The sequence below is a fragment of the Lissotriton vulgaris genome, chromosome 5 (assembly GCF_964263255.1).
Source record: "Lissotriton vulgaris chromosome 5, aLisVul1.2, whole genome shotgun sequence".
Lineage (NCBI taxonomy): Eukaryota > Metazoa > Chordata > Amphibia > Caudata > Salamandridae > Lissotriton > Lissotriton vulgaris.
Window position 1 is genome coordinate 361,027,639 of NC_141693.1, and position 16,701 is coordinate 361,044,339.

The 16,701-nt window shown below is 45.7% G+C and overlaps 1 protein-coding gene across 1 annotated transcript in view; it reads left to right on the forward strand.

The window, feature by feature from the left end:
• Window positions 1-13,924, forward strand: part of EPHA2 (EPH receptor A2) — a 53,250-nt gene extending 39,326 nt beyond the window's left edge. Inside the window, exons 10-17 of the mRNA XM_086921680.1 lie at window positions 1,080-1,205; window positions 1,956-2,141; window positions 2,538-2,599; window positions 2,762-2,971; window positions 3,741-3,890; window positions 4,344-4,537; window positions 7,116-7,271; window positions 10,555-13,924. Coding sequence (XP_086777806.1) covers window positions 1,080-1,205; window positions 1,956-2,141; window positions 2,538-2,599; window positions 2,762-2,971; window positions 3,741-3,890; window positions 4,344-4,537; window positions 7,116-7,271; window positions 10,555-10,660 — 1,190 coding nt within the window. The 3' untranslated portion in view covers window positions 10,661-13,924. The remainder of the gene's footprint in view (window positions 1-1,079; window positions 1,206-1,955; window positions 2,142-2,537; window positions 2,600-2,761; window positions 2,972-3,740; window positions 3,891-4,343; window positions 4,538-7,115; window positions 7,272-10,554) is intronic.
• Window positions 13,925-16,701: the final 2,777 nt, after the last annotated feature.

The window sequence follows — 16,701 nt, forward strand, 5'->3', positions numbered from 1 at the left end:
CCGTTCAAGACTTGTCATAGTAGTAGGTTATTCATAGCCTAGCCCTGTGCTCATTTGTCCCCCTTCATTGCCCCCACCTTGCTTGTGGCAGTCATGTGAGATTGCTTTTCTAAGAGTCCACACTTACTGATGACAGATATAGCTGTATTTAGGGTCCGATGGCTAAGTGGGCTATTGCATCTGCTACACATCTGCCTTTGACCTTCTAATCACAGATAAGAATCCCAGTGGGGTCCACTGAGCCTTTCATTCTCCTAAAGTCAATGCAATGAGTATCATTGAGTTAGATAAAATCTGTTTTTTTACACCAAGATGCTCATGAGGGCAATGTGCGGTTTACAAATTAACATGTTGTAGCCAGAGTTATTCCGCCACTGGAACGTATTCATTTAGCATTGGTTTTAAATCTGTTAAAATAGAATCGAACGACTGAGAAATTTGGCCTAGAGCAGAAAGTGTCCCAGTATTGATCTACTACCCGGCTTATTGCTGCATGTGCTGGGGTCTCTGTTAAGTGTCAACCTTTTTTAGCGTGTGGTTGCCACCTCCCTTTGTCGAATTTGTATATCAGGGTTTTTCAGATAAAAAACTTTGTTGCTGTATGTGTTAGTCCTTTGAAATCCTAGGCTAAAGCTCTCAGCACAAATATGGCTGTCAGAGGAAAGCCCATGATTGTAAGCACACTGTCCAGCTGAAGTTTGATGCAACTCAAGGTCTTCTCTCGAACCACCTGCCCTGAGGTTCGGTTCTTGCACTGCAAGCCCTAGATGTATTGCCCAATGACTATTTGGTTCAGGTCTCTTTCTGTGAGCCCTTCTTGCAGGAAGTGCCCTATAAATGGGAGACTATGGGTCTCTTGCAAGCACCCTTTTAAAAGAATGTGAAGTGATGAAGGTGGGCTACCTGGCTAGTTAGTGGCTGTATCACAGAACAGTCGGTGATTGCATGATAACTGGATTTTGCTGCCCTCTTAAGCCCTTTCATGAGGACTCTTGGGTTAGCAGGATATGGAGCACATGTGTAATTGATGTCTGAAATCTGCAAGTATTAATTGTATTTCTCTCTTCCCCCCCTACAAGAACAATTGAAACCTTTGAAGACGTACGTTGACCCCCACACATACGAAGACCCCAACCAAGCCGTTCTGAAGTTCACCACTGAAATTCAACCTACCTGTGTTACCCGTCAGAAGGTGATTGGTGCAGGTAAAGCAGACCCTGGTCATTGTACCCTTTCCCCTCTGTTGCTTTAATGGTTGTTTGTTCTTCTGAGCCTCTTGTTTGCCAGGAGTGCACTGTTACAGATTGCAACCTTCTGGTGAGGCACCTCAGTCCTGGACAGTATCCTTGACCTGCTACTCTAGTGCCATGCCCTACTCGCCCCTGTGAAGCACAATGATATTGTCATTCTAGTACCCCAGCATGCTTCTTCCAGACCTCCGTAATCGTGCCCTACATCCACCCTGCTATTCACTATATCCATCTCACTGCAGATAGGGAAGTTTGCACATGCAGAGCTTTAGAAATTCTCTGTTTCCAAGTCTGGTGGTGCAGGCCAGGGCCAGGGCACTGCTATTAGTTTTGGGGGACGGAGAATCGGTCTTTGTTATGGGAGTAAGCCCGGAAATGACTCCCCTTGAAGCCCATCTAGTTCTTGAGGATGCAGAGCTCGAAGACCACTCGTGGTATATAGACCTCCAGTCTCGGAAGTTGCTTCTTTGAAGTATGCGTGGGGCAGTTAGAGTTCTGAGTCAGAGTGGACATTTGGCTGTATTTGGGTTGCTCTAACCATGTCTATGAGTAGGAATTGTGGTGTGTGAATAATGATGGTTTGACAGCATGGGGGGGTGATCCGATTTAGATGCTGACTGTGTCAGATTAGATAGGAAGACACCTCCCAACTCTTTTCTTCACCAGCTGAGCCATCTACTTACCCTTCCTCCTTGCCTCCACAAGGTGAATTTGGAGAGGTGTACAAGGGGATTCTGAAGCTGCCAGGGAAGAAGGAAACACCGGTGGCCATCAAGACCCTGAAGGCGGGGTACACAGAGAAGCAGCGCATAGACTTCCTGAGCGAGGCCAGCATCATGGGGCAGTTCAGCCACCACAACATCATCCACCTGGAGGGCGTGGTTTCTAAATGTAAGTACGTCCATCTTCTCTGTGCCTTGCTATTCAGTGCAGCTATCGTGCCAGTGCCTTGCTATTTTATGTTCTGCCCATGCAGCATATTCACATTGATCTGGCAGCTCGCCCTTCACTATCTTACCATCAGCCCCCAACATATCACTGAACCTCCCAGGCATCTCTCTGACTTACTCCCATTTCATGTACCCAAGGCCAGCTGACCTCTCCACCCTAGTACCTCACTGACCCCTTGTGCCAGTAGCCATTTCTTGTACACTCCCTATGCATATGTTCATTGATCTTGTCCTTGCTGTCCCCAAGCATTTCAGACTCTTCCTCACTGCTTTTCAACTTTAATAAATGTGCCACAATGACCCTGCATATCACTAATCTTTGACCCTTTGTCCTCAGATAAGCCTATGATGATCATCACAGAGCATATGGAGAATGGTGCCCTCGACAAGTTCCTTCGGGTATGTGCCACAGCCATTTTTTTAATTTGCGTACGTGTGTGTTTGCGTGTAGGATCCTCTGTGAAACTAGGGGCAGTGGTACATGGTAAAGGGTCTTTGATGAGAGTGTGTAGTACAGGCTGCATGTAAGTTTCCTTCTCATAGTTCTTTTCCACTTTGCAGGACAACGATGGTGAATTCAGCGTCCTCCAGCTCGTGGGCATGCTGCGTGGCATTGCTGCTGGGATGAAGTACCTCTCCGATATGAACTACGTGCACAGGGACCTCGCCGCCCGCAACATCTTAGTGGACAGTCAGTTGGTGTGCAAAGTCTCTGACTTCGGCCTGTCACGCGTCCTGGAGGATGACCCTGAAGCTACATACACAACAAGCGTGAGTACCATGGTTTGTTGCTCACCTCGGAGCAGATTTCTGCCCATCTCTGAGCTCTTTGATTGGAACAGTTGCCCTGAAGAACCTAGAATGGCTAGCTATCTCAGGTTTGATAATTTACAGACACAGGACCTGAAGTGTCTACTATGTTGTGCCTCTCTGGCATGCCACCAGGAAGCCAATTCATATTAGTGAATTGAGGACCCAACCTACCTTTCCAGGTCTGCTACCACCCAGCTTCAGGGAATCCAGGATTCAGCCATGCTTTAGGTGTAGAATTTTTTTCCTCCTCCTTCTCAAGAGCTCAAGCATTGTTTCTGACCCACAGTGTGCCAGCAATGCTCTGGAACTGATTCTGTATATGTAGTGGGTCAGATACGCAACCACTTTTACATCCCCTTGTTAGTAAAGGGAATGTTTTGATTAAAGCTTGCAGTATCTTTTGGAGCTCATGGGTTGACTTAAGTTGGCATATTTTATTTTGTTGGATGGCGGTGCTGACTTTTTGCCAGGGGAGATTGTTTGAGTGAGATTACCAGTTGCCATTGAAGAACCTGCCCTTTGCTGCACTAGGTCACAGCACTTGAGAAAATCAAAGCATGGTGTTATTTGTTACACTCCTGGCAGTGTGACAGTGTAACATGCACAACACAGCTGGGAGGTGTGATAGGAAGAGGAATCAAGAAGGGTAGAGGGTAAATGATCATATATTTTTTTTCTTTTTCTGTATTCTCTTCCGTGTCTTAACTTGCTCTTTTCCTTTCCACAGGGTGGAAAGATTCCAATCCGCTGGACCGCTCCAGAAGCCATCTCTTACCGCAAGTTTACGTCCGCCAGTGACGTGTGGAGCTATGGCATCGTCATGTGGGAGGTGATATCCTATGGGGAGCGGCCCTACTGGGAGCTGTCCAACCACGAGGTAGGTTCCGTAGGAGTCTTGATGAGGTTGGTGAGTAGCGCCAATCTAAACTGATTTCTGGACCTAGTTTTTAGAGCTTTCCCTGTATATTTCGGAAAAGTGCTTTGCTTTTGGTGTGTTCCTTTGTGACGTGGGAGGGCTGAAAAATTGTTAATTTGTACCTGCATGAAAAGTAAGTGTTTGATCTAGGAGGGGGTGTTGTACTGAACAGTTCCTCTATGCAATTTAACCACCTGTAGAACCATAAACAATAGAAGGAAATAGATATTAGAACCTGGCATTAGAACTAAGGATGGAACCAACAGGTGACTGAGGCAGGAAGTGTGATGGTGAACAGGAATGACTTTGCAGGGGCACTGGGTGAAATGAAGATAGTGCCTTTATAATGAAATGGTACCTCTAGGTTGTCTATCTCTTTCTGAACTATAAATGTACTATATTTTTCTTACTCAGGTGATGAAGGCTATCAACGAGGGTTTCCGGTTGCCTACTCCCATGGACTGCCCGTCTGCCATCTACCAACTCATGATGCAGTGCTGGCTTCAGGATCGCAGTCGGCGCCCCAAGTTCCCTGATATAGTCAGCCTCCTGGACAAGCTCATCCGGGCACCCGACTCCCTCAAGACCATGGCTGACTTTGATCCCAGGTATGCACTAGTAGGGCTCTGTGGCTAAGGGAAGGTGTAAACTAATTTCCAATGAACGGCTTTGGCTTGTTGGTTGCCTGGGTGGTTGTATGAACTCAAAGAACACATTGTTTGTGGGACAGGGTCTTTTGGTGCTTACTTTTTATTCCTTGCGGGTTATCTGGGGGCTGGACGGGAGTAAACGGCTTAGTTGAGAGTAAGTGATCTGTACCATTTTAATGGTAGGGCCAAACGCGCCTCATAACTTGCAGCTGTCCTCTAATCGCCTAGCCCAACATAAGGGGTCACTAGCCTCTGTTTGGTGGGTTGATGGTTATAATGTGCAAACTGGATATAATGCTTGTCACTCACTGTAGCAAATAGTTTTTGGCTGGTGTGTGCTTACAAGCCCTGTGCAGACTGGGTTTCCTTATTCTGCCCCGAGGAGTGAGTGAAGCTAGCGTAAGAGCTTAAAACCAGCTGACGGCAGACTCCGTTTGTGGTTAGAGGTGTGAGGATCGAGGGTTGGTGAGTAGCGGGGCTGGGGCGTTGCTCTTTCCTGTTTACCACTATTTTTACAGAGGTCTTATCCCTGGGATCAGAGCTTTCTCCTGGGAGTTTCTGCTGCTGGTGAGTCAGTCATAGAGGGAAAAATAAAGAGCTTAAGTTAAGCTGAAGCTGGCGAGGCTGCACCTTGGACCTCAATTCAGTTCATCACATATCTTTTGTTTCTATATATAAAGCCTTTCTAATATAGACATTCCCCCCCCCCCCCCACCCCCCCCCTGGGTCGGTTGTCTCTAACCAGAACATCAGTTCCTTTGCTCTCTTGTTTTTCTATCCAGTAGATTGAAGAATGTGTTTGTTTGTGTCTCTTTACATGCACAGACTGGTTTTGTCTGGCACTGTGCTGTTTAAGCAATTTGGTCCTATTAAAAATCCTAATGTAATCAATGTTACTCTTTGAAGGGTAGCGAGTGTAAGTATGTCTGTCCTTATCTGGCCCAGATTTCGCTGTCCGTTTTGGCTGTAGTGAGCATGTGCTGGCCGTGTGAAAGCTTCAACTTGTTTTCTAGGGCCCACTTCTTCTTAATGATCAACTGACCGCGTAGAACTAGACCTTCCCTTCCAGCTGCTTGTTTGTTGCGTGTTTCAAGGCGGAATGAGCTTTAAAGCTTTTAGCATTCCCTATGTTGCTGTTTAAATGAGCATAGGTTTGCCACCATCTCCGCACACTTCACTGTTGCAGTGTTGTGAATTGGTCCAGTCCTTGTATGGGAATCTGTTCCCACAGCCAACATTTTTCGGGCATGTTATATTTAAAAAAAAAAAAAAAAAATCAATTTTACCATATTTTTGTTTTTTGAAATCCTGGAAATTAAATTCTTGTCCCCTGTCTGAATAAATTAAAAATGTGTTGGGCTCCATAGTGTTAGTGGTCTTTCCTGGCATTGTAGTAATGCCTGTTCATATTGGCAGTACCAGTCGCTACCCTTCCCTGACTTGAGAATGAGAAATTACCCCAGGACTGCAAGTAAATGTGGCAAAAATGGGCCGGTTCGAACATTGGGATAAAGGAGGAAATAGATTGTAATTGTTTAAAGGAAGGTCCGATTAAAAGCGGCCATTTACTTGTTATCACTGCTGAAATTGTAAATGGAAAAAATGTGCAAGGGCAGTGCATTTGGCTATAATTCTGCATTAGTGCAGAGGTAGGAGCCATGGTGATAGGCTGGAAGTGTGGAGGGAAGACACATAGTCTGAAAAAAGAAGCTCTGTAATAATCATCCCTTGCCCAGGCATGCAGTCCCGCACTAAATATGTGTTAAAGGCGGAATCCAGGCCTCTTTCACCGCCGGATCTTGCATTCCTCACAATCTGCAGTGCCCCCTAAAGAGAATTCTGCAAGGGCATGGTTGTGCCATTCCATCCAAGGATTCTGCCTAGGGCATAGCACCACCCCTTGGGAAAATATTCTGAGAAGCTGTCCACGGTCTGTGTAGATCTCAGACCTGTTTGGGTAGAGTTTGTCTCTGCTTCCGGGTATGACCTCATGTCTTCAGATTCGCTCGAGGTGTGAAGTTCCACAGCTATTCACTGCTGGTGCCTTCACATTCTGAGCTGTAGTGAGACTTTTGAAAACAGACCGAGCTTTCTACAGGCAAAGATTATTGCAACATTTCATCTGGAGACCGAGAGTTCCACAGTCTAGCCTGTGTGTCTGGTTTCTGGCGTACTCATGAGACACGCGCATGCCCATCCTCTGGTACTCAGCAGTACTCTTGCTTTCCAAATGTCATTATTGCTTTAGCATCTTTTGTTTTAGAACTAACATCTGAACCTCCTGCTTGACTTGCAGCCCCCCTCTATTGCAGCACTTGTACTATGCTGCCCTGTGCCTTTGTATGTCAATGGGGCCCAAAGCATCCTCCTTGGGGCATTTGTCCTCAGTGTTAGTCCCCACAAATAGCCCTTTTAGTCCACCTCTGTCCTCCCCTGCAGCACAAAGTATTTCTTTATATCGAATTCTGAGGCAACCCGATTGTGATCCATTGTTCCTAATACTGCTGGACCTTACCCTCTGCTCTGTGTTTCTTAGGATCTCCATCCGCCTGCCTAGCAGCAGTGGGTCCGAGGGGATGCCCTTCAAAAGCATCGCGGAGTGGCTGGAGTCCATCAAGATGCAGCAGTACACCGAGCACTTCATGTCGTCTGCCTTCAGCTCCATGGACCGGGTCATCCAGATGAGCCATGAGTGAGTACCTGTCCTTGGCGCGGAGCGTGTGAGCCTGAGGAGCAGTGACCAAGTGCCTGGCCTCTTTCATAAGCGCGTGAGACTGTGAAACAGGGAGCGATTACAGGGCCTCATGTGAGTGCCTGAGGAAGGCTGTAACAGGGAGCCTATGGGTCATACCTAGAGTGCAGTGTCTCTGCCACATCTTTGCTCCCTGTTCGACTAGGCACTCTTACGGTCCTATGACCTCGACTGATTTGTAAGCATAGTGACCTAATAGATGACAACAGTCTGTTTGCACCCTAGCTGTTACTTACAGCCTTTACTGTCTTTCTTCTGAGTTTGGAACTTCACAAAAAAGTGGATGCTAGGGTGGTGGCCCTGTGGAGCTGTGTTTATTAGACACATGCTCTGCACTCAAGGCAAAATCTATTATATTAAATAGAGCATTAAATGTATGCACCCTTATATAGTGCCTGTGGCTGTAAATACATAGGATCTGGACTTCTGACCTTAATTTAAATGGCATTCTTACCTCTGACATCAACCTAAAAGTGTGGAGGCCATGCATTTGATTTTTGGTGGGACCGCCTGCTGAGTGGGCACTGAGCTTGTTTCTCATCAGCTCTCCATGAATTTGAGACCATCCATGCAAAAGAGTTTATTTATTGGAAGAGCCTCCTCAGAACTTAAGGGCTGCACTGTCCTGTTGGAGGCTCTCTCTTTAGCTTGCACGATTATCTGGGCCCTTCTCGGAGCTCAGACAGAACACATTCTTCATTCTTTCCACCGATCCATAGCTGCCTGTTTTTGAGGGACAATTCAGATAAGGGGGTGGTGATGGACAGAGTATCTGAATTTAACAGAACACTCCTACCCAGTCAAGAGATCAGGGCTTGATCCATCACCGTTTTTAGCTCACTGCACCATCCCAGGTCAGAACCTGGCTATATGCAAATTAGTCTGTCCTTGGCCCAGTGCATCATAGGAACAGGGCAGACCAAACTACCAAGCCAATTCTTATACTGGGAAGGAAACCAGCTTCCGGGGACCGGTTTCTGGCATTACAGCCGTCTTCGGCCCGGCTTGCTTGAATCCTGATGGTGCAATGAGCAAGGGACATCACCCTGCTAGGTGTCTTTACTGTCGCCCACTGCTTACATCTGAGTATCTTCGGATGAGCAGTCACACAGGTATCTCAGGAGGACTCTCCTGACCCTGGTAAGGCCGAACGTAGAAGGGTAACTCTAGTGTAAGACGCCACTTGGCAAGATTAATGCTGACATTGCAATGTCTTGCAAAGGTTTGTCAAGACTCCATTTTCTTTGCTACTTTCCAGCAGGATCAGTGCTACATTGGGCCATTGCAGGCTGCTACCTTGTTACTGCCACCAGGTGGTTCAAGACCGCATCAAACGGTCTTTAAAAAAACACAAGCCTTGTTCCTTAAGGGCATGGGAGCAACAGACGGGAAAAATTGCATTTTGATTGGGGCTCAGAAATACATCACAACAAAGTGAATTCCTTTAGTGTAGAAAAAACCTTTGGGCAGGGAATAAGTGAGAGGAAGAGGCTCTCCAGCAGGATAAGTGTAACAAAACAAGAGCCTCTTAGGCAGAGTGGAGGTAAGAAGGGAAGCATCTCGGACAGGATAGGATAAGCAGGATGTTGAGTGAAAATGCAGTTCCCTTGGAGAAGGCTGCTGGACAAGAATAAGGGTCTTTAGGGATGAGCTTCAGATAAGGGTACAGGAGGTTCTGGAGCAGGGCATGGGGAAAGAGCAGAGATTCCCTAGCATGTGTGACTGTCTCGTTGCTTTGTATGGGGGAGAAGTGACTTCTAGAGTAGGAGGTGGTACACAAGCTATTCACAGCCTTACTGGGGGCAGAAGGATCACTTTGACTACTTCACCGTCTCCAATTTTTTCCATGTCTCCTGTGCATCTCTCTATCTCCCATATCGCTCACTCAGTTGAGTGGCACTTCTCAATTTTGCATGTTCTTTGACAAGTGTGAGTGGTTTCTAGTCTTGATGCATTGAAAGCAAATCAGAAACGGTGCCTTTGTTGACAGTCTCATTAGAGCGTGATGTGTATAGTTAGGAGGATATATGGCAGTATGTAGAGACCTCTATCTCTTGTGTTGTGGCGCACGAGTCTCGAGAGAGAGGCCAAGTTTGAATGTCTGCCTGCCAAGACCGAGTTGGTATCTTTGTCTTGCAGATCTATGGATGTAGGTCTTTTGAGCTTTTTGGCCCTCTCTGGAGCCTTTAAGGAGCACTGCATAAACACAGTAAATGTTTACAGTGCTTGGAAGCCCCAGCGCTCCAGCGTGTGCTTTAACCTCATTTGTTGCATTCCTTCTGCTGTGCTTGGCCCGCTTCTGTGGAACGTTTCCGGTTTCCCATACCCTGTCTCCCATTCCTTGTACTTTAAGTAATTTCTCTGCCACGTGTTGAATCTCTTGGGAACGGCAGTCATGGGAACTTGACACACAGGGCCCGTGTCTGAGGCACAGACAGGACTTTTCAGGCACAACAAAAAGTCTCCCTGGTCTAAAACCAGAAAAGAGTCCGCTTGAAAGGTCAAGGGTGGTGGTCCCGGGCGGAGGCCACTGCAGTGTTTGAACTTCAAATGATGGGGCACCCTTTAAAGTTTTGCTGTTTGTTTATTCGGGAGGTTGGATGCTGTCCTGGGGCCGGAAAGGGATGTTCAGTTCTACAGCTCAAGCTGTCTAAATAACGTGCTCTAAGGCCTGTTGTGGAAAGGCATTCAGTAGCGCCTCCCTGGGACAGGGCAACCTGCTGGGCGCTAGACCTTTCCCATCTCCACGCCCCCTTCCGCCGCGTCAGAAGAGCATTTTCCACTGCATGACTCCATTTGAGCCTTGTGTTTTTCCAAACCTCCATCTTTAATTCGTAAGTTCTAGAAGCATTGTCGCCGGATGCTAAGCAAGGTTTGATATGCATTGCATCGTTAGTTTCTCAAGTGTTTTTAATAATCCTGGCTTGATTTTCGTGCCTGTTATAGTACAGGTGTGAAGGCTGGCATACCTGGCATTTGGGTACCACCCGCCCCAAAATGGATGTTTGATAAGAAATAAAATGCAGCCTATTAAAAAAGATTTAGAGTCTCTCTAAGAAAGTTTTAGGCATTTTAAAAAACGAAGGAGTGAAGCAGTATGAACCAGATTGGTAATAAAATATTAATGGAAAGGGATGTGGACAATCCAGGGAGGGGTGGCAATGTCTGTAAAATAATCATAGCACTCTTTTTCTAACCTTTCCATTTTCTTCCTCTCCATCAGGGACATAAAGAAATTGGGCATCCGCCTACCGGGGCACCAGAAACGCATCGCCTTCAGCATCCTTGGTCTGCAGGAACAGGCCAGCACCATGGGCATCCCCACCTAAAGCTTGACCAGTAGGATGCAGCCTTAGCGCTGTCGTATCAGCCAATCGGGATCCACCTTCTTGTGTGTGGTGATGATGGACGCTGGAAACGGTGCATCTAAGGAAACCTAGACTGAAAATACTTGAAGTTTGAAAGTCCCACCAGCGGCTGAAAGAACTGGCCGAAGGCAGCCGGCACTGCCTTACAAGGAAGGCACCTCTGTGGATGGACCGCTCAGCCACCGAGGATGGTACCAGTGGGATTCTGCATGTTGCGTGTCGAAATGAAAGGAGCCATCCTCACCCAATGTTAAGCCAGTCATGGCATTTACCCACCCAATGTGGAACCGGATGTGCCTTTACGTATCCAGCATGGAACCATGGGACTTCTGTCTACTTATTGTAGAACTGGGAGGATTTCTCCCCATTCAATGTAGAACCAATGGGGATTCTACCTGCCCAGCGGCGGTCTGGATCAGCCTGTACTGGTCCAATGATAACTTGACTGACTGGTATCTGCCTATGCATTGTTCAGCTGCCGTGGCTACCACCGCCGCCACCGAGGACTTGTTTGTACTTAAGATGTTGCTTACTCTTGTTATGCAGAGAGACATTACCGAAGCCTGTCTGGAGGTTGTAGGGAAATGGTGTTGCCTGAATCCGGCAGATATTCCCACAATGCTTTGCAGTACAGTATGTGGTACATTTCTTTAGTTTTCTCACACGAGGCCTTACAATGTCCAACTTCCATCTTTAAGTATGAATTATTTTTTGTTTGCTGTTTTAGGCAGTTATCGGTTTCGGGCAACTTAGAAACTCACTTTCTCAAATATAAAGCATTCTGGGAATTCTTGGAGCAGGTAATTGAGTTGGAACAGTAGGGCGAAGAACTGTCTCCTCCCACAATCCCTTGTGGTCGCTGTACATTTTCTTTCTCAGCTGACAGGACGAGGGATCTGATTTGTGCTTTAAAAATTTAAGTTCAGCAGGTTGCCGGTCCTAGACTAGCTTTTGAAACATTTAAAAGTCAGGAATTCGCTAAATGCCCACACTATTGTTTCTTGTCTTATGGTCCGAGGGCTCTGATAAACAAAATATGGATAAGGACTATGCCAAATATTAACTTATTCTTCACACAGAGCAGGAGCTGGAGTTGCCTGGAAGGCGGGTTTCCAGCTGGATGGTACAGTTGAAAGGCATTTAGGCCTTGGTGTGGTGTCAGCAGGGTATTGTCCCATTTTCCAGAACCACTGACCTCTTCAGAAATCTCCTGATAGTTTGCTTCTGCCCAGCAGTCTGCCTCTCCAGTTTCCATGATTTCAGAAAGTTCTCTCAGCAGTAGCATAGTGTGCTTCAAAGGAGGAATCTTGTTGATATCCAGCTCCATGCATGCCACCCATTGTTCATAATTAGAAAATGCACACCAACTCCTCTTTGGGGAGTGCATGAGGCTGTGAAAGTGCATGGAGCCCTGCTATGAGGTATGAACTACTCTGGGAGTATCAGTGGCACGTGATGCCTGGAGTGGGCCAAACTCAGTTGAAGTGCATTAGTCACCTTTGAGAATGTTGGAGGTCAGCATTCTGAGGAACCAGGGGCCCCCACTGTGCCATTCGCAGACCCCTGCGAGTGAGGTCTGCTTATCTGCAAGTGCATGGTGGCCCACCTTATAGGGCTCTGCCAGTCTGCCCTGAAGATTATGTCAGTAGTGCTCACTACATGCCAGAGTCTTTAAGCAAAATAATGTCCTCTTGATAATTCTGTCTGGACCAACTCAAATGCTGTATGTGGGTTTGGGAGATCATCAGGACCAATCTACACACCCAAGCAACCCCACAGGGCCATGTCCTGCAAGCTGCGGCCCAAGAGAAGTTGCTAAATTGGAGTGCAAGAGGAGGGCTTTGAAGGTTAGATATGTCTAACTTCAGCAGTTGGGGAAAAGGGAGGGACTGACCGGTTCTTTGTCCTAATGAGACTGGACTAGCTAAAAAAAAAATCTTATTCACTTTTGAGGCAAGCAAACCACCGATCGGAGCATTTGTTTTAAAATGTCTCTACTTGTACTCCACCACCCCCACCAATTTCAAAATATAGGTAGAATTGTAGCACCCTCTTTCTCATTCCAGCTCTCGGAGTTCTAGGATAAAGTGAGGGGGATGTTGTGCCAGGGGCACCTCATTAAACCTGTATGAAGAAGGAAACATACTTGTACATCACTCAAATTCGAGCAATAGTGTACCAAGTCATTTAGGATTCGCTCTTGCTCAAACTTCTTTTTATTGAGAAATCCTGCAAGGCTTTTCTTCCATTTCTGCAGGAAAGTGACTTTGAATTCCCAGAATGCTTTGTGCGCAAGGGCTGGTAGACTGCACCGAAACTACCCTCTTCGGTGACCCAGAGCTTTTGCCTCACCGTCTAGGCAGACAGTGGTCTAGGTATGTCATGCCTGCCAGATATCCCTATGGTGCGGGATGTGTTTGCAGGTGTTGTATTGAAGATCGCCCCCCTGTGCGAAGCTAAATGGTTGCAATGGAGGAGAAACTTGCACGTAATGCCATACCTTGATTGAAAGCTATTGAAAAATGCAGTGTAGATGAAGGTGTTATCTTTGCTGAAACAAAGGCATTGCGTTCTATGGCAAAAACTGGGGTTTTCTAACAAGTTGAGGCTCAGTGGGACAGTGGTTTGGGGCAGTCTACAAGTCCATCCATCTCATGGTTTCATCTTTGTGCCCTCCCACTCTGACCTGAATGCAAAGTAGACCTTTCGTAGGCATTGTTTCATATCTGTTTCAAAACTAGCTCTCACATGCCCAAAAAAGTATACCAGTATCTACAGTTACCTCAAGTAAACAATAGTAAACACTATAGTCAGAACATTGGTGCAATTAGCCAGGATCCTGATGTTGTACAAATCCTGAGCAAGCAGAGTTCCAGGTGCCTGCAGAGAATATCCATTCCCGTCTCCTTTAGGTGTGTAGCTCAACACTGATGGGAATACTAGAATAGTGCCTTCTAAGAACATTCCTCCCTTGCAGGGAATGCAAAGTTTAATCGTTTAAACCCTCTTTCCCTTTTTATTTATTTATCCCTTTGGGATGTCATCCTTCCAGACAGTCTGTGCTTTGATAAAAATGTGACTGCTGTTCAGTCAGTGTTATATTCCTATGATAAACTTAATAATATTTATTTTTATATATTTATTGATAGAGATTCAGAAGTGTATTTTACTTTCTCAGAATTGCCGTTCTTAAATAAATCTGCAAATAGATTTAAAGAGCAAAAACGTCTGTGTTTTCTTTTGAAAGAGACTACATTGAAAATTGTGACCACAGTAAGATGAATCCTTATGATGAGCGAGACGAGACGCTCGAGCAATTTTTCATAGAAAATCATAGATTTCTTGTTTATTCATGGAGATGAATCCTGATGATGCGTGAGATGATTAAGCAATTTTTCGTAGAAAATCCCAGGCTTCTCAGTTATGCATAGAGATGAATCCTGATGATGCATGAGACTCTCAAGCAATTTTCATGGAAAATCCTGGACTTCTGATTTTATAACTTCATCAAGTTACTCAAGGTTCCAAAAAAACACATTAGCAAACATTTGTTCTTAAACTAATGTTGATTATCATTGGCAAATTAGTCCAACTTTCTTTGCACCCGACATGTACTGTTATCATGTGCTATTAAATACCACAGTTCCTTTTCTGGTGAAGTGCATCCTTTTTATTAAATGCATGAGAAAATTCCCAGGCAATTCATCACAGTTTTCTAGGTGGGCCACGCAACCCACCTGTACTGTACTGCTGGTAGAAGCATGTGATTTTTAATAGTGTACTATTGCATATTGTTCTGGCGACACATACTACTTTTGATTTTTACAGCATTTAATATTCTAGTTAAAAATAACAGATTTTCCTAATGCTATGCTATTGGACAAATGTTGATATGTTTCACCCCACAATGGACTTATGTCGCCTTCCTTTTGACCCCTTCACAAGAATTATTTATTTAACATGTTTTATATAGTGCTAGCTGGACCCGGGGGTATCGGAGCGCTTTTCATGAGTATTCATTGCAATATAGCAACATTTACAATGAGGTAGTATTCAGAAACCAATACAGACGGTAGAAGGCAATTAAAATATTAACAATCTAATTAAACAAGTTGTCAAAGGGTTACAGTTAATCATGAGGGATTAGGCTTTAGAGAGAGAGAAATGATGTAAAATAGGGAGGTAGGGTAAAGGAAGGGGAGAGGTAAGGGAGGGGGATAGTTAAGGTGATATAAAACAGCTATACATAGATACAATTAATTGAATGTAATGGGTTTACAATGAGGTAGTATTCAATACCCAACAAGGAGGTAAAAACAGCTCTGGTTTTATACTATCACATTGTATGTGTTGCAACGGGTTACAGCAAGTCTTGAGATATTAGCCTAGTGTGGGAGGGAAAGGATTGGATAAGAAGGGGGGAAGGGTACGGGAATGTAGGGAGGCTGAGGAGAGGGGGTGGATTCGATAATACCAGGTGAGAAGAGGCTGGTCCTATAGGAAAGACTGGAGGGAGTAGTTAGTGGGCGAAGGAAGATGAGAGAGGGGGGGGGGGAGAACAATAGGAGGTAGGGGAGGGAAGAGAGCCCATGGGAGGATTTAAGGACTCCAGTATTTGTTAAGCAGTAGAAGTTTGAGGTCTTTTTTGAAGCTGGTGTAAGGGGGGTTGCAACGAAGATCTTTGGGGAGGGAGTTCCAGAAGTAAGGCGCGTTACTAGAAAGGGATCGAGATTGTGTGGTTTTCTTGTTTAATAGAGGAGGGACAAGAGCGAGGGTGTTGGAACTTCCAAGAGATCTAGAGCAGCCGGCTATGTGAAGTTTATCTGTGAGGTACTGCCGGGTGCGTTGATGCAGGGCTTTGTGCGTAATGCAAGCTGTCTTGGAGGAAACTCTTCCTTCAACGGGCAGCCACTTAAGGGCTTTAAGGACAGGGTAGGTATGATCAAACCGTTAGAGGTTACTAATGAGCCTAGCGGCAAGGTTCAGTACCGATTCGATTGGGGCGAGGTGGGCTTTAGGAGTTCCAGCGAGGATGGCGTTACCATAGTCGATTTTTGACAGGACCAGCGTTTGGACAACTAATTAAAAGTCGTCTGCTGGAATGAAGGGTTTTATTTTCTTTACGTGATGGAGTGTGAAGAGCGCTTTTGGCCCAGTTTTTTATTTGGGGGATAAGGGAGAGGTTCTGGTCAATGTTAAAACCGAGGGATTTAATGGAGTTAGATATAGTGAGAGAGCAGTTGAGTGCTGTAAGGTCAGAGATCCAGGATAGAATAGGGAGCGCGTTCTTAGGCGAGAAAAGAATGATTTCGGTCTTTTTTTGGGTTGAGTTTGAGGTGGTTGTGGTGAAACAAGGATTGAATCTTACTCAAGGCATCCTTGAGGTGAAGGATATCTGAGTGGGATTGAATCTTATAGAAAAGTTGTGTGTCATCGGCGTATAGGTGGTAATTGAATCCTGCTTGTTTAAGGATGAGCGTGAGGGGTTCCATGAAGAGATTAAATAGAGAGGGGGAGAGGATAGAGCCCTGCAGGACCCCAAGGGAGATGGGCAGAGGTTTAGAAAGGCAGTCGTGGATTTTAATTTGCTGGGTTCTGTGTTGGAAAAAGAAGGTGAACCATTTGAGGACTGAACCGTTGAAGCCAAAACGATCTATAAGTGTGTTAAGTAGTGTAGAGTGATTAACCGTGTCGAAAGCAGCAGAGAGATCAAGGAGAATGAGTAGGGAGGATTCGCCTTTGTCGAGGGCATGATGGATGTCATCAATTATGTTTAGCATTGCCATTTCAGTACTACAGCCCTTTCTGAAGCCTGATTGGAGCGAGTCTATAAGATTGAATGAATTAATGTGTCTATCTAGTTGGAGTAGGGTGCATTTTTCAAGGGCTTTTGAGAGAAGAGGGAGGTTAGAGATAGGACAAAGGTTATTTAGGTCATTGGGGTCACCAGCAGGATTTTTGAGGATGGGAGTGATTTGTCCCAGTTGGAGGGACGCAGGGAC